Source organism: Malaya genurostris, chromosome 2 (genome assembly GCF_030247185.1).
Source record: "Malaya genurostris strain Urasoe2022 chromosome 2, Malgen_1.1, whole genome shotgun sequence".
Classification (NCBI taxonomy): Eukaryota; Metazoa; Arthropoda; class Insecta; order Diptera; family Culicidae; genus Malaya; species Malaya genurostris.
Window position 1 is genome coordinate 99,456,746 of NC_080571.1, and position 27,867 is coordinate 99,484,612.

Here is a 27,867-nt window from a genome sequence, read left to right on the forward strand (position 1 = left end):
ATTCTCTATTATAATGTTATTTCAACAAACCTCACGTTTAACCGTTAAGGAAAATATTATTTTCAGAATACAACGGCCAAGTTTGAAGACACGTTTTGCGATTTTAAATAATGAGTTCAACTTTGTTCCAGATGCACTTCAAAACCGTTATCATCAGTGATGCGAACAAAAAACTACCAACTGAATTTCTGGCTCGTTTTGATAGTTGGGACTGGGACAGAGCATGTGTTAGGATTCAATGTTTTCTGGTTAGTTTTTTAATCAATAGACCAAAGTGGAATAAAAAAGGCCATTGCCAATCGCAACAACTCTGAAAAAGAAATTAACATTTAAATATCCCGAAAAAAACTGTCCTTAAATCACCGGCAATATCAACAATGCGATGGAGCAACTTTTGGCTTGAAGCAGCCTAGGACACGTACCAGCAATATCTATAAATCTCGCTAATGAATTCTACAAAGCGGCCAACTTACCTGATCCACGGATCCATAGTGCCGCCGGGAAAAAACGCCCCTCCTCGATATGAGCTCAGTGGCGGAGGTGCTGAAAAATGGGAAAGCAAACGAGAAAACACTAATTAAAATTTTCGTTGGTCATGCGAACGCAGGAGAATAGATTAACTTCGGTGCAGTGATCAACGATTTCAAAGTGACGAAAATACAATGAAAAAATGCTTCCAGTTGTGTATCGAATAAAATTTAATCAAGGTTCAATATTTTTGCTGGCATAATTTCTCCTGCACTCATTACTATAGTAAAATTATGTTTGTGAAAAATATTAAACATTGATTAAATTATATTCAGTTGACAATCTTCCGTTTGCAGCAATACACCATTTTTTTTTTTTTAATTTCTCAATATTTACTGAAGTGATTACCATAAATTCACAATTAATTCTACAATTATCAATAGCAGTTTGAAACGAACTACCAGTTCATCATAGCTGTTTTTATTGACCCGATAGGTAAAAGTGAAAATTGAACTTACTTGGCTGGTACTGGGCAGATTCGCTGTGGTTTAACTGACAGAGGATTTTTTTTGATTTTCTTTACGTTTCGTCTTTGACTCGTTGAGGCATAACAGTTTATCAGATTTTTTCCAACTGGTAGCGTTTATCATTACCACGTAAATTAATATTTTTTTTATAAAGGAATATTCCAGAATAGAATGGTTTTTGGGAAAACAAAGCATGCAGAATTACCATCGTATTAGCAAATATATGGACCAAACCAAACACATTTTATTTCAAACTAAAGAACAACGAACTTTTCGAAAACTTGATGGACTAGTTCCACGCATACGCACATGAGTTTATCCACTCGCCATAGCGATCGTGGATCGCATTCTACGAATGGCTCGCAGGTTCTCTTGCGGTATTTCATCACAGGCCGCTTCCAGTTGCCGCTTCATGACTTCCACATCTTCAGAGCCTTCAACATACTCTAGGCTTCCCAATCCATAGGGTTCGGGTCCGACGAATTTGCCGCCCTCTAAACCAAAGCCTTGGTATTACATTCCTGTTGTAAAATTTGACCTCCTGTTACAACAGACTTTCATAGCGTACAGAACCATTGCATTGCAACTGGCTTGTAAGACCGCCAACCCGGACGGCCACTACGAACTCTAAATGAACCCTGAAAAATGTTCCACAATCCAGGAGGTATCACATATTCCGATTTGGATGAAACTTGGCACACGTAAAGACTTGGCAAACCACATATTTTGCACGGTCGGAAAGACAAATTTGACTTAAGACTATTTTTTCAAAAGGGTGAATGTACTTCAGCATGCATTATCTTCAAATCTTTGTAACATAAACTTGTGCAAAAATGGTGTAAAAATTTGCTCCGTTAAAATGATCTTCGAAAGCCATAAGAACGACTTATGACTTTCAGATTTAAAAATTGAAAAAGCATTCCATAAGATTGTCTTATGTTATCAAGAGGTAATTTTTCAATATTTTACTTTCGAATATTTATAAGATAAGTTTAGAGTTTAGATAAGTTTAGTTTTATGAAATTTACAAAAATGTTAACAAGAATTTCGTAGATTACATTTTATGATAATCATTTTTTAATAGACGAATTTCGTTCTAACTTGAACAAATATTGGCAGTCAGTCTAATTTCGAGTAAACATACTGAAAAAAATTATTATCGAATCCTATACTTAAAAAACCTGTTTTAATCCACCTGGTGGTGTAATGATGCCTTTCTCATATACTATACTATACTGTGGTATTCTTCAGAATAATTTTCTAAGACTGACCGAAATCGGTTTTTTTGACCGTCTACTGATAAAAACTATCAATTGGAAAAGATATGAGGTCGATTTAGAATTTTTTTTAAGGTTTTCCCCCATTTTCAGTGATTGTATACAATTTTTAACACACTTTACTCTATATTTCCGGATCCGGATGTCGGTTGTGAAAATCGGTTCAGCCATCTCTGAGAAAAGTCTGTGCACTTATTTTCACAATTTTTTGCACATTTTACCCCATAATTCCGGAACCGGAAGCCGGATCCAAATAATATTCAGGTATTTTTTATGGGACCTTTCATTTGAATCTAAGTTTGTGAAAATCGGTTCAGCCATCTCCGAGAAAAGTTAGTGCAAAAAACCGTTACATACACACATACGCACACACACACACACACACACACACACACACACATATATATATATATATATAGATATATATATATATATATATATATATATATATATATATATATATATATATATATATATATATATATATATATATATATATATATATATATATATATATATATATATATATATATATATATATATATATATATATGTATATATATATATATATATATATATATATATATATATATATATATATATATATATATATATATATATATATATATATATATATATATATATATATATATATATATATATATATATATATATATATATATATATATATAGATATATATATATATATATATATATATATATATATATATATATATATATGTTACGAAATACCGGATCCGGACCCGCAACGTCAACAGTAAAGAACCCATAGTTCAACATAGCGACAGCCGAGAGTCCGCCGACCAACGCAGCAAGGAAAATGCTGACACGGGGTAAACCCGGCATAGCAACCGTTCCAGCCGCCAACCACACGACATCGAAGACAACGTGGCCGATCGACGATATCGAACTTTGCTGAATTGTCAAATCCAAATTAACAAAAGGTGAATATTCAAGAACAGTGAATATTCAAGAACATCTTTTATCGTGAAAAAAGTGGTACGATTCGACGTCCAACGGGGAACACGGAGGACACCGACATTCCAGCGTTAGCTATTTCGGAGAGGACATCCGGAATTTGAGATATCGGAAAGGATCGAGCCCGCCACCTGGAACCATCCCATAATCGCTACACACTCAAAGAGCAGACTCCCTGATGAAAAGAATCATCTTGTAAGTAACCTTCACCTTATTATTATTATTATTAAGAAGTGAAAACGAGTGCCTAAGAGTGGCCTAAAAACAGTGAAAAACTTGAAACGAGGTAGTAGGCAAATAGTGAGGGTATATCATTAGTAGCTGAACTCTGTGTGACTAGAAGTTTAAAATTCACAAAATAAACTGCAGAACATAACACTGGCAATTAGAGACCGTGATATTCAAAAATTAAAAATTCCAAAAACTAGTGCAAGGTTCGACGCATATAGAATTATGGTGGAACCAATTGACACGCAAGAGCTGGTCGAACAAGTCAAGCGACTGACCGAAAACCAAGCTCAACTAATCCAAACGATAAGTTCTTTAAAGAGCAAAGAGAATGACCCATTCTTTAGCTACACTACACCTGACCCGATCAGGAATATTCCAAATTTTAGCGGTAATAAGAAGGAAGTCTTAGCCTGGGTGCAAGACACCGAACAAACGCTACAACTTTTTGAACAATACAAAAATGATATATGTTATGGACAAATAGTCCGTAGTGTAAAAAATAAAATCACGGGAGAAGCAAGAGAAATCTTGATAGCTTCCGGTAACCCCACAACGTGGGAGGAAATTAAAGAAGCGCTGCTTACTGCGTACGGTGACCGTCGCGATATAACAAGTTATATCCAGTCACTCTTTTATGTCAAGCAGGGCAAGAAAAATTTGTCTGAATATTATAATAAAATCCGAGCAATAGATACTGCTATTAAATCAGCAGCCGCCAATATGGACGACTACAAATCATCCACAAAAGCAATCAATTCTTTCATAAACCTCATAACACTAACACGGTTCATTGACGGGTTGAACGAGGAAATATCAATGCACGTGAGAAGTTGCAGACCTGAAACATTAGAACATGCTTTCGAAATTACGCAACAGTACTCTAATGCGGCATATAGATTTAGACTCGACAAAAAAGCACATAATCCGACACCTTATTCCACTCAACAGAATAGCGGACAAAATAAATACACAAAACTAAATGCAGGGAATTCTAACCCACGTCAGCACGATAAGACCCCATCAGGTAAATTTAAAAACCGTTCACAAAATGACGAGGACATATCTATGCGGACTCATGTTTCCAAAATGCATATTAACAACCACGGACAAAAACAAATAGACACGGAACTCGACTCCGATGACGAACTAGAACAAGAATACCATAACAAAAACACAAGAGACACTACGCTCGATTCCGAAGACGACGAATATTTAATTTCAGAAGAGATAAATTTTCAGCTTGCCCAAGAAAGAAATCGAAACAAATGATGAGCCAGAATAGCTTCATACCATATATTTCAATCATGACCTCTAAAGGAGAGTTAAAGTTTTTAGTCGACACAGGAGCGAACAAAAATTATATCTCTCCGGCTCACGTCAACATTGAAGACTGTAAAGATGAACCACCTTCTACAGTAACAAATATCAAGGGCGAATATAAGATTAACAAATCAGCCTCAATAGATATTTTCCAAATCAGAAAAAAATTAAAATTTTACGTTTTCAACTTCCATAAATTTTTTGATGGCCTTATTGGTTACGAGTCTCTACGCGAAATTAAAGCGACACTTAATACATCCACCAATACCTTGAAAATAGGAAAGAAATTAATTAAAATGAAAAAAATGTTCCCAGGAGAACAAAAATTGAACTTAACTGAACACAAATTTCAATTCATCCAGATACCCGTGAGACGAAATGGTTCATTCATAATCGATCAGGAAATCGTTCTCAAACATTTTTCAATACTATCAGGACTATACGAAGAAATGAACGGAAAGGCAATTTTGGCAATTCGGAAAAACACCGACGAAAGATCTGTCGAAATAAATTCTAATGAGCTCGAACTAGGGAAAGACTATTACGAAATTGAGAAAATCCCCCTAAAACATACGACGACCAAATACAAAATAAGGGACGAACACCTAAACGAAATAGAAAAGATTGCTCTGAAAGAAGCAATTGATAAAAACAAGGAAGTTTTGTACTGAAACGACGACAACCTCACTTTTACCCACAAAATAAAACACAAAATTAGAACCACCGACAACATACCGATCCATACCAAATCCTACAGATACCCCAAAGCTTTTGAAGAAATAGTGAGACATCAAGTAGATAAACTTTTGAAAGACGGTATTGTAAGAGAATCTATCTCTCCATATACGTCACCAGTTTGGGTAGTACCCAAGAAAGCAGACTCTTCAGGACAAAAAAAATTTCGACTGGTAATAGACTATCGTAAACTGAACGAAAAAACAATCAGTGATAGATATCCTATACCGGAGATTACCGATATATTAGATAAGCTGGGAAGAACAAATTATTTTTCTACTATAGATCTCGCATCAGGCTTTCACCAAATTCAGCTCGATGACGAAGACATTGAAAAAACGGCATTTTCAGTAAACTCTGGTAAATACGAGTTTACGCGTATGCCATTCGGGTTGAAAAACGCCCCTGCGACTTTTCAACGCGTAATGGACTGCATATTGAGAGAAGAAATTGGGAAATGTTGTCTGGTATATATGGACGACATCATTGTATTTTCACCCTCTCTAGAACAACATAAAATCGACCTGGACAAAATTTTGAGAAAATTAAAAGATGCTAATCTAAAAATACAGCTTGATAAATGCGAATTTTTCCGCAAAGAGGTCCAATTTCTAGGACATACAGTTTCGGAAGATGGCGTAAGACCGAATCAGGACAAAATCGAGACAATTAAAAATTGGCCACTACCGAAAACAGAAAAAGAAGTGAGACAATTTCTCGGAATTTTGGGATATTATAGGAGATTTATTAAAGATTTTGCTAAACTAGTGAAACCGCTTACTACCTTACTACGTAAAGACCAGGATTTTATCATTGGGCCAGAAACAGAACTCTGCTTCGAAAAATGTAAGCAAATCTTAATGAGAGATCCAGTGTTGATTCATCCGGACTTCTCTAAAGAATTTAACTTAACTACTGACGCTAGTGACTTTGCGATAGGAGCCGTACTTTCTCAAGAACCTATCGGAAAAGATCGTCCAGTAGCTTATGCGTCAAGAACTCTAAACAGGTCAGAAGAAAACTATTCAACAACTGAAAAAGAGTTCCTGGCAATGTATTGGGCCGTTAAACATTTCGAACACTATCTCTGGGGGAGGAAATTCAAACTAATTACAGATCACCAACCGCTAACTTACTCATTCAGTAATAGCCGTTCAACCGAGAAGGTTGTGTGTGGAAGCGTACAGTTTAATAACGCTGGTTGGTTTACACGCGTTGGATACGACAACGGTTGAACTACAGGTAGAAACCTGTTGGCAGCAGCCGTTAAAACGTATAGTCGTGCTGCATAAGAGAGCCCTAGTGCTGGGCCAAGCTGGTGAAGGAAACAACAAAGGGCGTTTCCCAAACTCTACCCAGGCCGCAATATACAGCCACAAGTGCTGAGCAGGAGAGTGCAAAGGCACATCGAAGAGGAAGAGTGCAAAGGCACATAGAAGCAGGAGAGTGCAAAGGCACACCGGTGCGAAGGCACTTCGGTGCAGAAGCATATCGGTGCGGAGCACTAGGAAGAAGGAGACAAGACAACTCGGTCTTTCCACTGCCATACAACACGCAGGTATACACCGGTGACCTGCGCTGGTTACAGCTGGCGAAGACGAAAGCAAATCGGAATTCGAGTGGTGCTGGATGTCAGGTAGCAGTAGCATCACATCATATTCTATCGCTACAGTGAGCTTCAGCATTGTATCAACGTCCAGATACATCCAACAAGAACATCTAGAGCAACGAGGATCTACACGGCAGTGCAACGGAGATAGACAACAATTTCAAGGTAGAAGTTTTTTCTTTTCCTTTTGATTGAGTACTGTGTAGTGTTGGTTTCAAATTTTATTTTAAAGTTTAGTTAAAAATTTTAATGTAATGGATGAATCCATGGACGTAAATCCTAGCATGAATCCGATACCCCCACGAACGAAAAAATATCAGGAGAGCTCTTCTGGGCCTTGGATAGTCTTTTTTAGACGTATATCAAAGCCATTAAACATTTTTCAAATTAATAAAGGTTTGACATCACGATACTCTTCAATCAAAGAGATCATAAAAGTAAATAACGATAAAATTCGTGTTGTGGTAAATAATTTGAAACACGCGAATGATATTGTCTCTTCGGAACATTTCAATAAAGAGTATAAAGTTTACATACCCTCAAAAGATGTCGAAATTAACGGTGTTGTTACCGAAGCGAGTCTTTCGGTAGATGATTTACTCAAGCATGGTGTTGGTCGTTTCAAGAACTCTATGCTTGAGGGTGTGAAAATACTGGAGTGCAAACAACTGTACTCAGTAGTTCATGAAGAGGAAAAAAAAGTTTATCGCCCATCAGACTCGTTTCGAGTGACATTTGCCGGGTCTGCGTTGCCGTCCCATGTCTATGTCGATAAAATTCGCCTCCCGGTTCGGCTTTTTGTTCCAAATGTAATGAATTGTACGAACTGCAAAAAATTCGGCCACACAGCTACTTACTGTAGTAATAAACCAAAATGTATTAAGTGTGAAGGGCCTCATAAAGATAATGATTGCAACAAGGAAATTGATGATATTTCAGTATGCACTGCATTTAAAGTGCACAAAGACAAAATTAAGCTTTCTTTAAAAGCACGGTCTAAGCGCACATATGCAGAAATGCTTAAAACGGTCATTGATGTCCCCCCTTTGGAAACCGAAAACGGGTTTTCAAATCTAGAGGAACCAGAGGACTCTGACTCTGACGAAAATAGTGAAGGTAATTCGTTTATCACTACCCAAGGGTCAGTTAAGAGAAAGAAGTCTTCCTCCAAATTACCAAAAAAGACACCTAAAATTTCATCTTCAAAAAAAGATCCCCGTGTTAAACAAAAAAAGTCAAAACCAAAGACTGTGCCTCCTGGTTTGTCAAATTCACAAACCAATCCAGGATCTAGTACAGAAAAAGATAATAATCCAGTGGGCTCCATTTCACAGCCACCAACAGGATTACTGAAGTTTTCGGAAATTGTTGAATGGATTTTCTCAGCATTCAATATATCTGAACCCTTAAAGACCCTCATAATGGCATTCCTTCCAATAGCTAGAACCTTTTTGAAGCAGTTATCAGCTCAATGGCCAATTGTCTCAGGTTTTGTATCTTTTGATGGATAATTTATCACCCGTCGCAAATGATACAATCACTGTCCTGCAGTGGATTTGTCGAAGCATCATGCCAAAACTTGATTCATTTAAAATATTATTGCATAGTCAAAAATGTGATGTATTTGCTTTATGCGAAACATGGCTTACTTCAAACATAGCTTTAAATTTTAATGATTTTAACATTATACGTCTCGATAGAGACTCTCCGTATGGTGGAGTGCTTTTGGGAATTAAGAAATGCTATTCCTTTTATAGATTAAACATCCCTTCAACTTCTAGTATAGAAGTTGTTGCTTGCCAAATAAACATTAAAGGCAAAGATATTTGCATAGCTTCGGTTTATATTCCTCCAAAAGCACAAGTTGGACAGCAACAGCTTAATGAAATGGTTGAAGCCCTTCCTGCACCACGATTGATTCTGGGGGATTTAAATTCGCACGGTATTATGTGGGGTTCCGTTTACAATGATAGCAGATCATCTTTAATACAAAACATTTGTGACAATTTTAGCATGACGGTATTAAATATGGGTAGCATGACACGGATCCCAAGACCTCCGGCACGCCCAAGTGCATTAGATCTATCTCTTTGCTCAACATCAATTCGACTAGATTGCACCTGGAAAATACTGCCTGATTTACACGGTAGCGATCATTTACCAATCATCATCTCAATTAGCAGTAGCAATTGCATTGCTACTTCCGCTAGTATTCCATATGATTTGACAAAAAATATCGACTGGATTAAATACCAAAGTAGTATCTCTAGTATTTTGAATTCAATGGAAGAGCTCCCTCCACTTGAAGAATATGACTTCCTCATTTGTTCGATTCTGGAGGCAGCAGAACAATCCCAAACTAAACGCTTTCCTGGGCCAACGACTAACAGAAGGCCTCCCAACCCCTGGTGGGACAAAGAGTGCTCAGAGGCTAAACTCGCAAAACAAAATGCTTGCAAGACGTTTCTAAAACGGGGAGGAGGAACTCCTCAGAATTTTGAAAAACTTATGGTTTTAGAAACCAAGTACAAGAGCATACTTCGAGCCAAAAAATGTAGCTATTGGAGACATTTTGTCGAAGGTTTGTCAAGAGATACCTCAATGAGCACTCTTTGGAACACGGCCAGACGAATGAGGAATCGTAACGTGGGCAATGAGAGTGATGAATACTCGAACCGATGGATATTTGACTTTGCTAGGAAGGTTTGCCCAGATTCTGTTCCTACGCATAGCATTATACGGGAATCTCCTCCAAATAATGGTTTTATTAATAACCCATTTTCAATGATGGAATTTTCTATAGCACTCTTGTCTTGTAACAATAACGCTCCAGGGTTGGACAGAATTAAATTCAACTTGGTGAAGAATCTGCCCAACCTCGCAAAAAGACGTTTGTTGGAATTGTTCAACAAGTTTCTTGAGCAAAATATTGTTCCACCTGACTGGAGACAAGTGAAAGTTATCGCCATTCAAAAACCGGGGAAACCAGCTTCCAATCACAACTCATATAGACCCATTGCGATGTTGTCCTGCATCAGAAAATTGTTCGAAAAAATTATTCTACGACGTCTCGACACTTGGGTCGAGACGAACGGTTTGTTGTCAGATACTCAGTTTGGCTTCCGTAGAAATAAAGGGACGAATGATTGCCTTGCATTACTTTCGTCTGACATCCAAATTGCCTTCGCTCAAAAGCAACAAATGGCATCTGTATTTTTAGACATTAAAGGAGCATTTGATTCAGTTTCCATTGATGTTCTTTCAGACAAGCTTCACCAAAATGGACTCCCAGCGGTTATAAATAATTATTTGCACAACCTTTTGTCAGAGAAACACATGCATTTTTCACATGGCGATTTGGCAACACTCAGAAATAGTTACATGGGTCTCCCGCAAGGCTCATGCCTCAGTCCGCTCCTCTATAATTTTTACGTAAATGACATTGACAGCTGTCTAGTAACCCCATGTACACTAAGACAATTGGCAGATGATGGCGTGGTTTCAGTTACTGGACCCAAAGCTATTGATCTGCATAAACCATTGCAAGATACCTTAGATAACTTGTCCGATTGGGCTGTTCATCTTGGTATCGAATTCTCTGCGGAGAAAACAGAGTTAGTCGTCTTTTCAAGAAAGCATGATCCCGCGCAGCTTCAGCTCCATATGATGGGAAGAATGATCCAACAGGTTTTAACTTTTAAATACCTCGGGGTGTGGTTCGATTCCAAATGCACGTGGGGAGGACACATTAGGTTTCTGATAACAAAATGCCAACAAAGAGTAAATTTTCTTCGAACAATAACAGGATCTTGGTGGGGTGCTCATCCGGAAGATCTAATAAAATTGTATCAGACAACGATACTTTCAGTGATGGAATATGGATGCGTTTGCTTTCGTTCCGCTGCAAACTCTCATATTATCAAACTGGAGCGAATTCAGTATCGTTGTTTGCGAATTGCTTTAGGGTGCATGCATTCGACACATACAATGAGTCTTGAAGTTCTGGCGGGAGTTCTTCCATTAAAAGATCGATTTTGGGAGCTTTCATCACGCCTGCTAATAAGATGTGAGGTGCTGAATCCCATGGTAATTAATAATTTCGAACGACTAGTCGAGCTTCGATCTCAAACAAAATTCATGACAGTATATTTTAACCATATGTCACAGGAAATCAACCCTTCAAGATATATTCCTATCCGTGTCAGCCTCCTAAATGTCCCTGACTCAACTTTATTTTTCGATACATCCCAAATATATTTTCAAGTAAGTTCAGGCATATTGACTCTGAGAAAATGTTTTACACGGACGGATCGCGAATTGAAGAAGCGACAGGGTTTGGTATGTTCAACAATAATGTTTCGGCCTCATTTAGGCTTCAAGAACCTGCATCTGTTTATATAGCAGAGCTAGCAGCAGTTCAATATAGTTTGAGTGTAATCGTCACATTAATTCCAAACCATTATTTCCTCTTCACAGATAGTCTGAGTGCAATTGAAGCCATTCGCTCAAACATGACTGGCAAGACTGAACCGTTTTTCCTGGGCAAAATAAAACAGTGCCTGAACGACATATTGAACAATAATTATCTAATCACTATAGTCTGGGTCCCGGCTAATTGCTCCAATCCTGGCAATGAAAGAGCCGATATTTTAGCCAAACGTGGTGCTATTGAGGGTGAAATTTATGAGAGACCAATTGCTTTCAACGAATTCTATAGCTCGTCTCGCCAAAGAACACTTGCCAGCTGGCAAGCTTCTTGGGATAAAGATGATCTGGGTCGGTGGATGCACTCAATTATTCCGAAAATATCGACAAAGGCATGGTTCAGGGGACTGGATGTGAGTAGAGATTTCATTCGTGTGATGTCTAGACTCATGTCCAATCACTACACGTTAGATGCACATCTCCTTCGAATTGGGCTCTCCGAGACTAATCATTGTGCTTGTGGCGAAGGTTATCGAGATATTGATCATGTCGTTTGGACATGCGTGGAGTATCGTGATGTCAGATCTCAACTAATAAATTCTTTGCGTACCCAAGGTAGACTATCCAATATCCCAGTTCGAGACATTCTTGCTTGTCGTGACCTTTCATACATGAAACTTATTTATCATTTCATAAAGAAAACTGGAGTTTCAATTTAATAAAGGCCCCTTTCAAGACTTAGTTCTGATCCCAGCTGCGTCCATGAGTTCAACCAATAGCTAAATTAGAATAAAAATAATGTAATGATACAAACAAACTCGAAACAGTTTATGAAATTATTAACAAAATGTCTGAAAATAACAGCTTATTTTATAATTTATAGAAGTTAATCGTTTGGTTCAAATAATATTTCCGAGTAGATTTCATAATTAATGACGAGTTACCTAAGATGATATTTAAGTAATAAGAGAATATGTTTTAATAAATGCAAAACGTTGTGACTATGTTAGAATTAAATTAGGATAAGAATATTATGTAAAAGTGATGCTACGGCGAAGAAAAACTTATGTAAACTGCCTTAAGAAATAAACGTATTTATGAAAAAAAAACCGCTAACTTACTCTCTTTCAAACACAAACAAACGCATTTTTAGAGGTAAACTAGAACTTGAAGGATACGACTACGAGTTAATTTATAAACCAGGCAAAAACAATGTTGTCGCGGATGCACTTTCAAGAATAAAGACAAACGAGATTAACGCGAACCCACAACACGAGACCAGTAATGAAGAAACAGAGAGTGAGGGAACAACCATACATTCCGCCGACTCTAGTGATGATTACTACATTTGGTGTACAGAAAAACCAATTAACACATTCAAGACACAACTCATCCTGAAAATTTCAAACATTGATTCCGAAGTGTCAGAGCAAATATTTCCGAATCGTCGACGTATCACAATCCTCAAACCAAATTACACCGAAATAGATATAAAGGGTGATTTTTTAAGAGCTTGAGAACTTTTTTAAACAATAAAACGCATAAAATTTGCAAAATCTCATCGGTTCTTTATTTTAAACGTTAGATTGGTACATGACATTTACTTTTTGAAGATAATTTCATTTAAATGTTGACCGCGGCTGCGTCTTAGGTGGTCCATTCGGAAAGTCCAATTTTGGGCAACTTTTTCGAGCATTTCGGCCGGAATAGCCCGAATTTCTTCGGAAATGTTGTCTTCCAAAGCTGGAATAGTTACTGGCTTATTTCTGTAGACTTTAGACTTGACGTAGCCCCACAAAAAATAGTCTAAAGGCGTCAAATCGCATGATCTTGGTGGCCAACTTACCGGTCCATTTCTTGAGATGAATTGTTCTCCGAAGTTTTCCCTCAAAATGGCCATAGAATCGCGAGCTGTGTGGCATGTAGCGCCATCTTGTTGAAACCACATGTCAACCAAGTTCAGTTCTTCCATTTTTGGCAACAAAAAGTTTGTTAGCATGGAACGATAGCGATCGCCATTCACTGTAACGTTGCGTCCAACAGCATCTTTGAAAAAATACGGTCCAATGATTCCACCAGCGTACAAACCACACCAACGGTGCATTTTTCGGGATGCATGGGCAGTTCTTGAACGGCTTCTGGTTGCTCTTCACTACAAATGCGGCAATTTTGCTTATTTACGTAGCCATTCAACCAGAAATGAGCCTCATCGCTGAACAAAATTTGTCGATAAAAAAGCGGATTTTCCGAATGGACCACCTAAGACGCAGCCGCGGTCAACATTTAAATGAAATTATCTTCAAAAAGTAAATGTCATGTACCAATCTAACGTTTAAAATAAAGAACCGATGAGATTTTGCAAATTTTATGCGTTTTATTGTTTAAAAAAGTTCTCAAGCTCTTAAAAAATCACCCTGTAGTACAATTATTCAAAAGATATCTCAACCCCAGAGGAATAAATTGCTTACGCGTACCCATAGGATTGAGACAACTGGTTCAGGAAACTTACAAGAAACATTTCGAATCTAATCACATCTACAAAGTTCTAATTTCAGAAATTTTACTGGAGGACGTCAGGCTGGAAGCAGAGCAGGATAAACTAGTAAGAGTTACACATGAATACGCACATCGGGGCATAAAAGAAAACAAAGCCCAAATACTACAAAGGTATTATTTTCCCCAACTCGATCGAAAGGTTAGAGCCCTAATAGATAGTTGCGGCGTTTGCAAGAAAAGCAAATACGATAGAAACCCGCCACAATTAATACAGAAAAGCATTTTCGGGGAGAAACCCTTCGAACGAGTTCATATAGATGTTTTTTTCATGAAAGGACTAAAGTGGTTGACGATAGTGGACTCCTTCTCAAAATTCGCTAACATAATTCCTTTAGAAACTAGAACAATAGTTGACTTAAAAAGAGCACTTAGTGAACATATCAGAATATTTGGCAGACCACTAACTATCGTCAGCGACCAGGAACCAGCATGCATATCCATAGACTTTACAGGGTTTCTGAACGATCTTGGCATTTCCATCCACCATGCCAGTAACTCTCAATCAAACGGAATAATCGAGAGATTTCATTCTACAATAATTGAGTTATATCGAACATTAAAGCATAAATTTCCAAACAAACCAATTATTGAAGTAATGAATCTTTTAACCGACATTTACAATAACACTATACATTCAGCTACAAAAAGGAAGCCTAGAGAAATCATCTCCAACGTTTCAAACTCCACGAACGTAGAAGAATTACAAGAGGCAGCAGACAATATTCAATCAGCAGTCAAAACGCAACTACAACAAAACAAACAAAGACATGAAAAGAAACACGAAAATAAGCAAACACCACTCGAACTTAAACCTGACGAAACAAAATACGTTAGAATATCACAGAGACAGACAAAGGACAAAGACCCATTCAAATTAGTAAAAATAAAGACCGACAATCTACTCACTTTCAGAGACACAAACAATATAAAAATCCACAAGAACCGACTGAAAAAGTAACCTCACACTACTACTCTAATTTCAGAATTTTCTTGACTCACTACGTATCGTCTACAATCTACAAAGATGTGACAAATAACAATGGACTTATAGCCTTTAAACTTGACACAGTTAGAATTAGATTAGGATACGAACGAATCGTTAAAAAAATCGATCTAGGCAACATCGAACTAAACATCAACCATATTGAGAAAATAACCCTATCCCTCAAAACTAGAGATCACTTACACGAAACACTTTCAAGAAAAATTAAAATTGCTAGAGAGAAACTTAAAAGCCTTAAGCCCCACAGACAGAAACGCGGATTAATCAACGCATTAGGAACAATGGTTAAATACATAGCAGGTAATCCCGACGAAGAAGATTTAAAAACCATACAACTAAGCCTAGAAATGTTACAGGATCATGAAAACAAAATTGTAAATAACCAAATGAAACAAATCAATATCAATACTAGTTTCCAAAACAGAATAAATAATGTCACAAATGTCATTAGGAAAATTAGTTCTCAAATAACATTAATAAACAACACACTTAGAGAAGATACTATTACAGAACACATTAACTTAATATTCAGCATAGATTCTCTCATCCATACACTAGAAGACATAGAAGAACAAGTTGAATTTTCTAAACAAGATCTATTGAATAAAAATATACTATCGTTAGAAGAGAAAGAATGCATCTTCCATAGACTAGTACAGCAGGACATGAACCTTAAATTCATAGACGAGAATTTTCAATTCAGTTCAGCAAGTTCAACAATCATCAAGGACAACATCGTTATTCTGATAAAGATACCAATACTGGACAGCAACCCCTATGAGCTACTAGAACTACAGGCTACCAGCATAAATCAAACAAGAATCAGCACAAAAATCCAATTTGCAGCTAAAAGACAGAACCACATATTGCCACAACTACAAAAATGTAAAATTTGCGACAATTCAACACCGCTGGAAGACGAATGCATCTATAGAATTCTAACACACCAGAAACCAAGATGTCCTATAAGAAAAACAGATCAAACGACTAAAATAAAAGAAATCAGAAGAGGCGTCATATTCATCGATACAAACATTCATCTAAAAGTCTCTAGCTCCTGCGGCGACTCCACAGTCATAACGGAACCGACCGTCATCGAGACAGAGAACTGCACCATAAACGTACTAAACTATACTTTCCACAAAGAAGACGAATTCTCAGCAAAAGAAGAATACCTGGTGCCAACTTACAACAAACACCCAGAAACAACCAATAACATACAAGAGAAAAGTGAAGACCTCAGTATACAAAATCTGGAACTCCTAGAAGAGATCAACCTAAAATCTTACCAACACAGAAAAACCACCATCGTCGGAAGTACAATCGTCACCATAGTAATCATTAGCCTTCTCATCCTGGTAATCGCTACCACGAAGAACAGGAAACTCACTGAAGATAAACAAACCACAAGAAAATCTGCGGATCCCGAAATTTCGGAGATCAGAATCGAAAAAACCGAACCGAAGACGATACATTTCAAAAAGCTTCCAACAATACAGCTTCCAAACAGTCGACCGAGGACGATCGACGCTCTTAGAGGGGAGGTGTTACGAAATACCGGATCCGGAACAGCAACGTCAACAGTGAAGAACCCATAGTTCAACATAGCGACAGCCGAGAGTCCGCCGACCAACGCAGCAAGGAAAATGCTGACACGGGGTAAACCCGGCATAGCAACCGTTCCAGCCGCCAACCACACGACATCGAAGACAACGTGGCCGATCGACGATATCGAACTTTGCTGAATTGTCAAATCCAAATTAACAAAAGGTTTAGCGATAGGAATTTTTAGTCAGTCTTGAGTGAGATACGTAAGCGAATCCATGTAACGGAAAATTAAGTGAAATAAAGTTTTTTTTATTCTAACCGCGATAGTACACGGCATAATTTATATATATATATACTGACATTTTGCGAACTCGACGAACTGAGTCGAATGGTATATGACACTCGGTCCTCCGGGCCTCGGTTCAAAAGTCGGTTTTCACAGTAATTGCATAACCTTTCTATATGAAAAAGGCAAAAACAATTAGCTTTAAAAATTTTAAATCGATTTAAAAAACATTTCTGATTTTGATAAAATTTTGTGCGAAGATAGGTGATTATGTTTCCTACCATCCATAAATTCCGAGATGGGCATTTTTGAGGAAGAAAGTTTTTTTCTGCCCAAAACTATTTCTAATCCAAACTGCATTTTTATCCAGTGTGTTTTTATCGAAAGCTTAACTAATCTGAAGGTCATTATTATCCAAGATTCTAATGAATCTCAATTGATGCTGGTTAAGAAAAAAATTTTCTTAGGAAAACTTTCACTTAAAAATGCGTATTCAGCAACATGTGGAAGTTTGAAAGGGAACATAATACGAGGGTTGTTATTTAGTTATGTATTTTGCCTAAAAATGATCGGAAGTGATTTTTCGAAATATTCCTCTAGATTAGGGGTTCCCAAACTATTTTGGGTCATGGACCCCTTTACTAAAATTAACTTAGGCCTCAGACCCCCATCATCAAATTCCTTTGAAAATGCAAAATCTTGCTATTTTAATATTGATGTAATATACTTACTAATTTCTGCGGATGGTCAAATAAACACAACATTTTAGCGTGAATATTTCAAATAACAACTTAAATCAAACAATAGGGGGTCGAACTCTAGACCTCGTCGACCCCCATAGTTAGTTTTCGTTTACGTCGACCCCCGCAAAAAGGATATCGACCCCAAGAGGTCTATATCGACCACTTTGGGAACCTCTGCTCTAGATGATCAATACATTTTTGCATTACGCTTGAACCAATTTTCGTAACAATGTTTTCAACTCTTCTTGAGGTGGGGGTACATGGTTTTTGAACGCATCATCAGCTTCTTCAGGAGTATTGAATCGCTCTTCGATGGCAATGCTCTTGTAAGGTTTTAAGGAAATTGTAGTCTGGACTAAAAATACTCGAAATCGTTATTATTTTGTAATTGAATGTGCTTGAGTTTATTTTTTACTTAAAATAGGCATCTGCAAGCAAATATTTGCTGACAAATCTGCCTAATGCATGAAAAATCTAAAAACCAAATGCGCCTGCCTCGGGATTTGTTGATTTTAGCTTGAAAAAGTTTCTCGTAAATGTCCTCTTAGTTCCAGTCTATCGCTTCGTTGGAGATTTCGCTCGTCTGGCATGCCATTGCCGAGTCACAAAACATATCCTATCCGACACTAGAACTAGACTTGGAGTGTGTGTGGTTTATTTTACCTCTGCGCACAAACCACAACTTGGGAATAGATAGGGAATGTGTAGAATGTGGGCAGTGTGAAAAGTTTTGTTAATATACTAGCATTTTTGCATCACAGTTCAACTCTTCGGCATCATACATGATCGAGGCAGAAAAGTTTGTTATAAGCTCTCTGTACGACGGTAGGACTCCCACACCTTCTATTCCTCTGTGACATGTTTACCTATACTTGCCTACAGCTGATAAAGAAGGTAATAACTGGGTAAACTTTTAGCGGTAATAAAATTATTTTCAAGCTGGAAAAACATATTCTCATCATCCGCCTATTGTCATTGTTGGGAAAGTAATATTGTCCCTTTCGAAGAAATTGTTATTGACATAGTGACTTAATAGTAATAATCTGACATGCTACTACGAAGCTATTACGATAATAGTGACGTACATCCGGCTGTACATTGTAGTCAATCATGCATGCTTGAGAAATGGAATCCATCACAGCATTAACCGTGAATGTTGATTTAAAATGATTTTATCAAGATTGGTACTTATTTGCGAATGTTTGGATAACCTAGACCAGAGGCATATAAACTAGAGTGAAAAGCTAACTCCCTGATGTTCAATAGTCATGCTTTCAGCGAATGATAATAAAAATAAGCAGTATGGCAAAAATGAACATGTGTTCCCGGAGTAGACTTTAGTTTGCTAGCACCGAAGTGACATCTCTGTCCACACTCTATCCCAAATCGCATTGGTATGGGCTAAGTATGCGTCACAACCAGTGTTGGCATAATCATTCTAAAAAAATCAGCTATCGTCACTAATAATAATCGTTGGTGATTATCCCCTAGTCAAATATCTCCGCTGAGTGTAATCTCATTCCTATCAATATCACTACAGTCATATTCTTCAAATTCACATATGATTATGAATGATCATTCTCACGATTATTAGCTATGCAGCGATTTACACTAGTAGAATATAATATTTAGTAGAATATAATATGTCGGTAGTGCAATACGAAATAGCAATATGCAATGCAAATATGTTACAGCGAAAAAATACAAACTTCGTTTTAATTCCAGAATTGATTTACTATTCATGGTCTTATTAGAATAAACCCAATTAAACGCTATTTAAAATGAAGTTGATTTATAGAAGTAACAGAAGTGCAGGGTTTAGCGCAAACGTTTGAGCCAGCCCTTTTCGATACATCACCCACCATAGTGAATATCACCATTTTCAGTAAAAATCGCTGCATTATTGATTATCGTGAGAAAGATTTTAAATGATTATCATTTCGTTATCTCGTATGAGCTTATGGAACATCACTTTAATGGTATTAAACGGAACGGAGATTTTGTCCATACTCTCTTCGAGTGATCATAATCATCGTTGATTTTGCGAAAAGTGATAATCGATGCCCAAAATCAGGCCTCATTATTTTCAGCCGTTATATTTGATAATTTCGCCACACTGGTTACAACAAAGTGCTGATCGATACCCGAATGGCAATGTTGTTCTTTAATAGGTCTCTGAAGCAAGTGGTTAAACAAACCATGTTGAAGTAGGTATTCAACAACCAGGTTAATAACCAGTAGTAAACATTATTGAAAACAATATTATATCAGCTATAATTCCAAACATTATTCTGTGAGCATATGATTAAACATCTCTCGGACAAATTTCTCCTGCAGGTAGACTTCCAGAACGATGCACGTTTCACCATTCAATCATAAAAATGAATGCATAAGTAATGAGTAATTTGATTGAACCGTATTGATTTTTCCTTACTGCATGATGCATTTGATGTCGTAAATCCAGGCGAAGCACCCTCCGCATTGAAGTGAATAAACTCTGACTGCACTGTGTCCGACAGAAAATATGAGGTAAGCTGCAGTATGCTTACCTTATGACTTTCAATTTTGCCATAACTTGAATTGAAGGCAGAGGATAAGCATCGAATTGGCTTGAGATTAGCTTCAAACGGAAACGCTATTAGTATATATGTTGTTTGTTGATTGATGTAATCTATCACAAATATTCATTATTTCATTTGAAGTTCCAAAAATTTTACAATTTATGAAACAATACCGAATCATAATTAGACTAACTTTATATCGAAAACACATACCAAAAAAACGTTTTTCAGATAAATCATTAATTTTGGATCAGGGTCATTTCGCCGAAAGCCGTTTCGCCGAAAGCCATTTCGCCGCATGACATTTCGCCGAAAGGGTCACTTCGCCGAATGCCATTTTGCCAAAAGCCATTTCGCGGAAAGGGTCATTTCGCCTAATCCTGAAATCGTCTTAAAATCGTAATTGGAATTCATTTAAAATAAAGACAAATGAAAGATAATAGTGTAACGCCCGTTTTGTTGACCTACAATTGTACTTCTTGAATAAAGATTGATTCATGAACCTCAGAACGGATTTACCAAGAAAACTTGTTGACTATTACCTACTAAGCATCAAAGTAATTGTATAGGTGTATCTACCAGGCAAATGTACACAGAAAAAAACCCTTCTTAATCCACCTAGTGGTGTGATAATGCCTTTCTCTTCTTTCATAACAAATTTTGCTTGAGGGCATTTTTCGAGGTGCTTAAACTTTTCAGCGCTAGCGCTTTACGAAATTAGCAGAGATCCCAAAATATTGGCACCCTTATATGTATAAAGCGGTAAAAACCAACGTGTTTTGTCGGTTACGTCACTTATACCATCATATCTCTGGAACCAAAAGTCACAGCTATTTGATCTTTGAACTTGATCAATGGCCTGACAGTAGCTATCAAACGAGCCCTAGCTTGTTAAAATCGGTTCAGCCATCTCTGAGAAAATTGAGCGCGTATAAATATCTTCGAAAAGTGCACTCACACACATACACACACAGACATTTTCCGATCTCGTCGAACTGAGTCGAAGGGTATATAACACTATGGGTCTCCGAGGCTCCGTTCGAAAGTCGGTTTTTCCAGCAATTCTAATACCTTTCTATAGAGAAAGGCAAAAAGTAATTTTGCTCTACCAAAATGTACCATCGCACAAGTCGAATGGCGTTCGTGACATCGCAATTAACCGTTCCCTTGCAATTAACGTGTTTTATGTTCAGAAAAACGGTAATAATTAAACGTGCACCTGCTAACAAAATTAAAGTATTGCCATTTTTGTTCCACGCCCTGCTTGTTTCCGCTAATATATCATTAATTTACTAACATATCTGTTGATTTTTCTATAAGCATCTAGGTTGGTTTAGATCAAAGATAGCACAATAAAAATCCCCTCCATATCATCAGAAAAAAGTAGTAATTGAACTACATTTATGCCAGTAACGTTGTCGTTCTTGATAAGTAAAAGTACGCAAGCAAAGAAATAATAGTTAATTGTGCAACAAATTTTTATAGTGCTGAATTCGTACTCCGCAGTATGAATGACTAAATTTAAACTGTGTGTAAATGTACTAAAAAAAATTTAACGCTAGAAAATGGATACTTCTATAACATTGGGTTCATCAGCAACATACTTGGAAAAGTAATTAAAAATTCTCTTCCAGCGAGCCATTTTGCAGGAGAAGTAAAAACTGCTTAATGCCCAGTTAACTTTTTGCTGTTTAACGCCATATAGAAAAAAATAATCTCTCGCTGTATTTCTGTATCATCATAGAGCTTAGTTTTAAAACTATAAACAGTGCATCATTTACACTACCATTTTAAAGCAAAATGAGGTCAAATTCAATAAAACTTTTCGAACAAAAACTCAACCCTAACTTCATTTTTGCCAAATGAAAATTGTATTCAATTACATTACATCGCAGCGTATTTCGAAAAAGAAACACTAAAAAATATTTATTGCACATGGCATTTCCGTTCAAATAACTGAATCATTGGTTTAAACAACTCAGACACCTTGAGTCCGTCTTTAGATGAACGATGTTCGGAAATCGTAAATGTTCCAGTAGGATTCTGCTTCGTCATATGGGACCCAATAATGGTGCACCGCGAATTTGTGTTAGTGCTGAAAAATTTGAGCACTTCAAAAAAAGTCCCTATGCAATATTTCAGCTAAATCGGATTAGGGTAAGGGGTGCCGCCAGGCGGGTCAAGTTTAAAAATTTTCGATTAGAATTAGAATTGCATTAAACGTCTAGATTTAGTATCACCTTGAACAAAAAATTTTTTTGAAAAAATCAACTTTCTGGGACGTAGGAAAATTTTGAAATTCACAAAATCAAAAGTTTTGATTAATGCCAACAGTCTTAGAAATACATGAAACATGGAGTAATTAAATTATTTAGAAAAAAAACTCGTCTGTAGGATTTTTTCACACAATATATATCGTAGAATTGCATGAAACAGGGAGATTTGGTGTTATCTCGGAAGAGTTTCATGCTATTCGACGACAAAAAAAATCGGATTGGGAAATCTCAAATTCTAGGTCTCACAGTCTAGATTTAAATTTTTTTTTGAGATTTACACAAAATCTTGACGTTTAATGTAATTCTAAGACTTTTGAAATCAAAAAGATATTATTTCATTTTATTTATTTTTATTATTTATTCCTCTCTATGGTGATTTTCAATATCGAAAGTTTTCGCCTTGATCGCCGGGCAGCACCCCTTTCCCCTATCCGATTTAGCTCACATTTAAAAAAGGAACTTTTTTGAGGTGTTTAAACATTTGAACACAACCAATTAACAAAATTGAAGATAACCCTAAATTATTGGCACGATAAACCAGCAACAGGACTATTTGGCCAATCAGTTACAATTATTTTCATTGATATTTTAATTACCCTTCGAGTTCGAGAAAAATGTACTCAACATTGTTGAACAGCGATAAAATGACAAAAGCTCAATTTTGTTAAGGATCAATACGAGGTAGGTTGTTCAGAACATGTTTATTTTTTGCACACGTATATGATTACTTGAAAATTTTTGGTTATAAAGTCGTTTGTTGGAAACTATAATTGTCTTAAATATCTAACGATCTAACGATTTATAATTGTCTTAAATATCTAACGAAAAGAGTTTTCATAGTATAGGGGAAACAGGGGCTAAGCCGGACTCATTTTGGAAATTGAAATAAATAGCCATTACAACTAAGGTTTTACTCAAGTTATCTCTCCCGTTGCACCTTCAGCTATAATTCCTCATTTGTGGTTTTAAAAAATATACATTAGTTTTCGTACCGAGTCGCGCAGAAGTGACTGTAGAATCTAGTTAAGATCGAGAATACCCAAGAATTATTTGGAAAAAAGAAAACAGTATATGAATGCGTGACTGATGACGTTTGCATCACTTTTCAGTGCGGTATGTTCTTGCAATACTATATTCAGCAAATTGACATACTGTGATAGTATCTGTGGAAGTTATTATCCATCCACAACCTCCATGGAATAAAGGCCTTAAGGTCCATCAATGTAACCGATGACATTAGTGAATTTTGTTGTGGTCCATACCCATAGTATCGCAATGAACTAGTTGGAACATTGTGATGAGTTCTGAGGCAGTTTTTATTCATTCAAATACTACTTGGAGTGTAGGACTTAAGATCTACCAGCGTAACTTGATAGTGAACTATCAAGATCCTTGTTACCAAAGCAAAGCCTTGGTATTACATTCCTGTAGTGGAATTTGACCTTCTGTTTCAACAGACTTCGCAGCCGATTCAGAGTGTACAGAACTATTGCATGGCTGGTGCTATGATTCCACTTACAATTAAGAGGTTTACAGTAGATACTCTGGGTTACCCGAAAACTACTTGAAGCTCAGGCTTCAAGATCTACCAGCACAAGGAATTGCGTTTATGCACATTTTTTCTCGGTCCATACTCGTGATACCACATGAAGTTAAAAGGCCTATTTTAAAAGAATTTCGTCATCCAAAAACTACCTGCCGTTCAGACCGTAAGATCTACTAGAATAACAAAGTGCATTAAAAAACTTAATCTTCACGTTCCATACACGCAATTCACTGAAGTTCTTGGATGATTGAAAATATTCCTGAAACAGATCAGAGTAGACAAGTAGGCAGTATGTAGCTCCATAACTAGGAGCAGCATTGAACAATTATTCATACGCTGCGGATTGCTCTTGAAGATCTTAGAGCCTGTTTTCACTGAATATAAACAGTAAACAAAAAAAATAGATCTAAGACGATGTAGTTCTTCCTGTGGCACAGTGTAGTTTCCAAGGATAATATTCCAAGTAGTTCTTGGATCTTGGAATATTTTTAACGAATTTCCGTAGTCTCAGATTATATTCAGATGATCCTAGATGCTTTAGCGAATGAACGTTGTGATATTGTTTCTGCTATTTACACTAATACCCGAACAACAGAGCATAACAGGATTCTATCAAAATTATATATGATCTTAATATTTATATCTCATTATGTTATAAATATGATTCCAAATCAGAAGCAAACATTCATATTTTATTAAGATTATAGCAAGTCCAGATATTATATTAAGGGCCGTTATATTTCAGGTAAAACTATACTAGAGAATTGAGAAAAAAGAATTCAAACACTTTTGTTGATCATGTTTTTAACTTTCAACCCGAAAAATGCTACGCTTCAATAAAGAGCAGTAACAATTTTTTTTAATTTCACATTTCTGAAGAGGCTTTTCAAGGTTTTAATTTTATATTCGATTTTGAAATGACGGCCTAAATTTTAAATTTCAGATCGTTCCAAAGTAATTCCTTCTTCTTACGAACAAAGAGAGCTAAGGCAAAAGCTTTAAAATTCGACTAATAAATATTGGAAAAAGTTATATAGCATTCGACTCTGTTCATTGAATTAAGCAATGTTTCTTCAGCTCAGATATGATTTTCACAAGCTTGGAGTCGAATGAATGATTGAATTCTTCAATTTTATCGATGACCGATTTTTGTTTCCGAAAACACAGAGAGATAAGTGTTAAAAATTTCAAAACGTCTTCAAAAGCGACGCTGCAATGAACGAAAAACAAAATCTAAACTTTGCTCAAAAAACCAAAATCTAAACTCAGCTCAGTACTTTTTCAATTTAAAGGTATTTTAGTTACAGATTGATAATAGCGACTTTAGTTTTTGCAATGACTGAGTGGAAACATATATTGAAGAAGCCAAATGAATGAAAAACTAACAGAAAAGATGATTTATTGGAAAAAAGATATGCTCAGAGACAGGAATCGAACCTGCGTTCTTATGCATTCCGTGCATACGCGCCACCATTTCGCCACTCTGAATCTTGTTTTAGTCACTCTAAATCGCCAGTCAGACATGGTAGAACGTACATCGAACATGGTCTACATCCTGGCCGTCACTCGACCGATAACTTACATCGAAACAAGGATGAAGTTCTGAACAAAAAAAAACTTTTTAAGAATATGTTGTCCACGTCTATAAACGAATCTCTATTGCTTAATGGAAAACCGACCAACGTATCAATTCGTGATGAGCTGACCCCACTTTGGATCTTATGAAGAAATTAAGAGAAGCACAGGAAGTTCTCAATCTAAAATACATTTGGTCTGGCAGAGGAGGAGTTATTCTTGTAAAGAAGAATGAACCAGAATCTAAGCCAGAATCTATTAAGAGCAGAGAAGACCTGAGTAAATTATTTTCTCGCTTTTTAAACAACTCAACTGCAGTCTCTTCTCCTTCCCCAAACGTAAAAAGAATAACTGATTGTTTTATTAATGTTAATATGTTTATTTTCTTACAAGAACTATGAATAGAGTTGTAAACGAATCTCATGAAAATTTATTTGATTTTAATTCTAAATATACAGCAAAATCATCGAAATGTCTCAGAATAGCTCAATGGAACATACGAGGTATGAACGATTTAGATAAATTCGACAGTATCAAATATTTTTTGAATCATTGTGAAGCAGCTATTGATGTACACTAAGGTCTCTTTTTGCACGGGGGTTACGTGCCGTGCTAAAAAAAACCGTGTTAAAAAAAACCGTGTTAATTGCGGAAACCGTGTTAAAAAAAACCGTGTTAATTGCGAAAACCGTGTAAAAAAAATCTTGTGAAAATCGCATTAATTTTAGAAAACATTCAACAAGTGTATTAATTCCGAAAACAATCGATTGGTACGTGTAGCATCTTCGATGTGCTGTACCTCACCGTGTGCGCCAACGCATTAACAGCGAAGCAACAATTGTCATACTCGTGATACACTCTATTATCAACGAGACAATCCACAAAACGCTTTTATTTTCAATTTTTGTGTCACGCTAATTGTCCTCACGGATCCGCATCGATCTACGCAAATAACATGAATTCACGCATGACAAACTAAATAAAATCGTAACAATAACCTTTTATATCACCCTTCATTTACATTTGTAAGGACTAAGTCAAAAGGACTCTGTTCCAAATCCTGTATAAAAACCGCTGTAGTTTGAATTTCAAGTATCATTCTTAATCCAAAACCGAAGAGAATTGTTTCTGCTGTGTACCAGTCATACCTGCCTCCGCGAAAGTTTTAGTTAAAAATTGTGAAAGTGTGCGGTTTCTGATTAGCCGGATCGGTACGTTCATATTTTTCGATACTATTAATCGTTCCTGCTTGATTTCGTTCTCAATTAATTAGCGAGGTAGGTTACATGTGGTTGAATATTTCGAAGAAGTACAATATAATGGAAATCGTGTGCTTTATACATTTAATTTTTATATATTTCTACCGTGTAATTTTGATTACAGAATCATACAATGGCATCGAATTCTGATAAAATGATTCCCAGACCCAGAAAGTCGATCACGCTTCAAAACAAAATAATTGTTTTAGACCGGCTCGCAAATGGTGAAACGGCTGCATCCATTGGCAGATCTCTGTCATTGAATGAGGCAACTATCCGAACCATTAAGCGAAATGAATCTCGTATCAGACAGGCAGTCTCGAATGGCACGGATTCCTCGTCTAAACGAGCAGCCTATACCCGAAACGTTGCTGTTGATAAAATGGAAAAAGCATTACTTGTGTGGATCGAAGACAATGCACAAAAAAGAATTCCAATTAACGCGGATATAATTAGACAAAAGGCATTACGTCTTTACCATCTTTTGGAGAATGAGGAAGCATCAAGCAGTAAACATAATGGTTTTAAAATCTCTTTCACTACTATTTATTACAATATGAAACACAAAATTTTTTGACAGGTAAACGTACTGAATTTAAAGCAAGCAAGGGTTGGTTCTACAAATTCATTCGGAAGAACAACGTTCGAAATGTGCAAGTCAAAGGCGAGTGCGCATCGGCGGATACTGTTGCAGCTCGGGAATACCCAGCAAAACTGTTGACAATTATTAAACAAGGAGCATATCACCCAGACCAGGTGTTCAACGCGGACGAAACAGGTCTGTTCTGGAAAAAAATGCGGAACAGAACATATCTAGCTGCTGCTGAACGTCAAGCGCCAGGATTCAAAGCTGCAAAAGACCGAGTCACACTGCTGTTTTGTTCGAACGCATCTGGCGATAAAATATTGAAACCGCTACTGCT

General features: G+C 36.6%; 1 protein-coding gene across 10 annotated transcripts in view; it reads right to left on the reverse strand.

The window, feature by feature from the left end:
* The window catches only part of LOC131427801 (GTPase-activating Rap/Ran-GAP domain-like protein 3), a 659,718-nt gene that overhangs the window by 172,712 nt on the left and 459,139 nt on the right, over nucleotides 1-27,867 (reverse strand). For all 10 annotated transcript variants that reach the window (XM_058591317.1, XM_058591315.1, XM_058591316.1 and 7 more), the window contains one exon: nucleotides 474-543. In XM_058591317.1, the coding sequence (XP_058447300.1) occupies nucleotides 474-543 (70 nt within the window). The remainder of the gene's footprint in view (nucleotides 1-473; nucleotides 544-27,867) is intronic.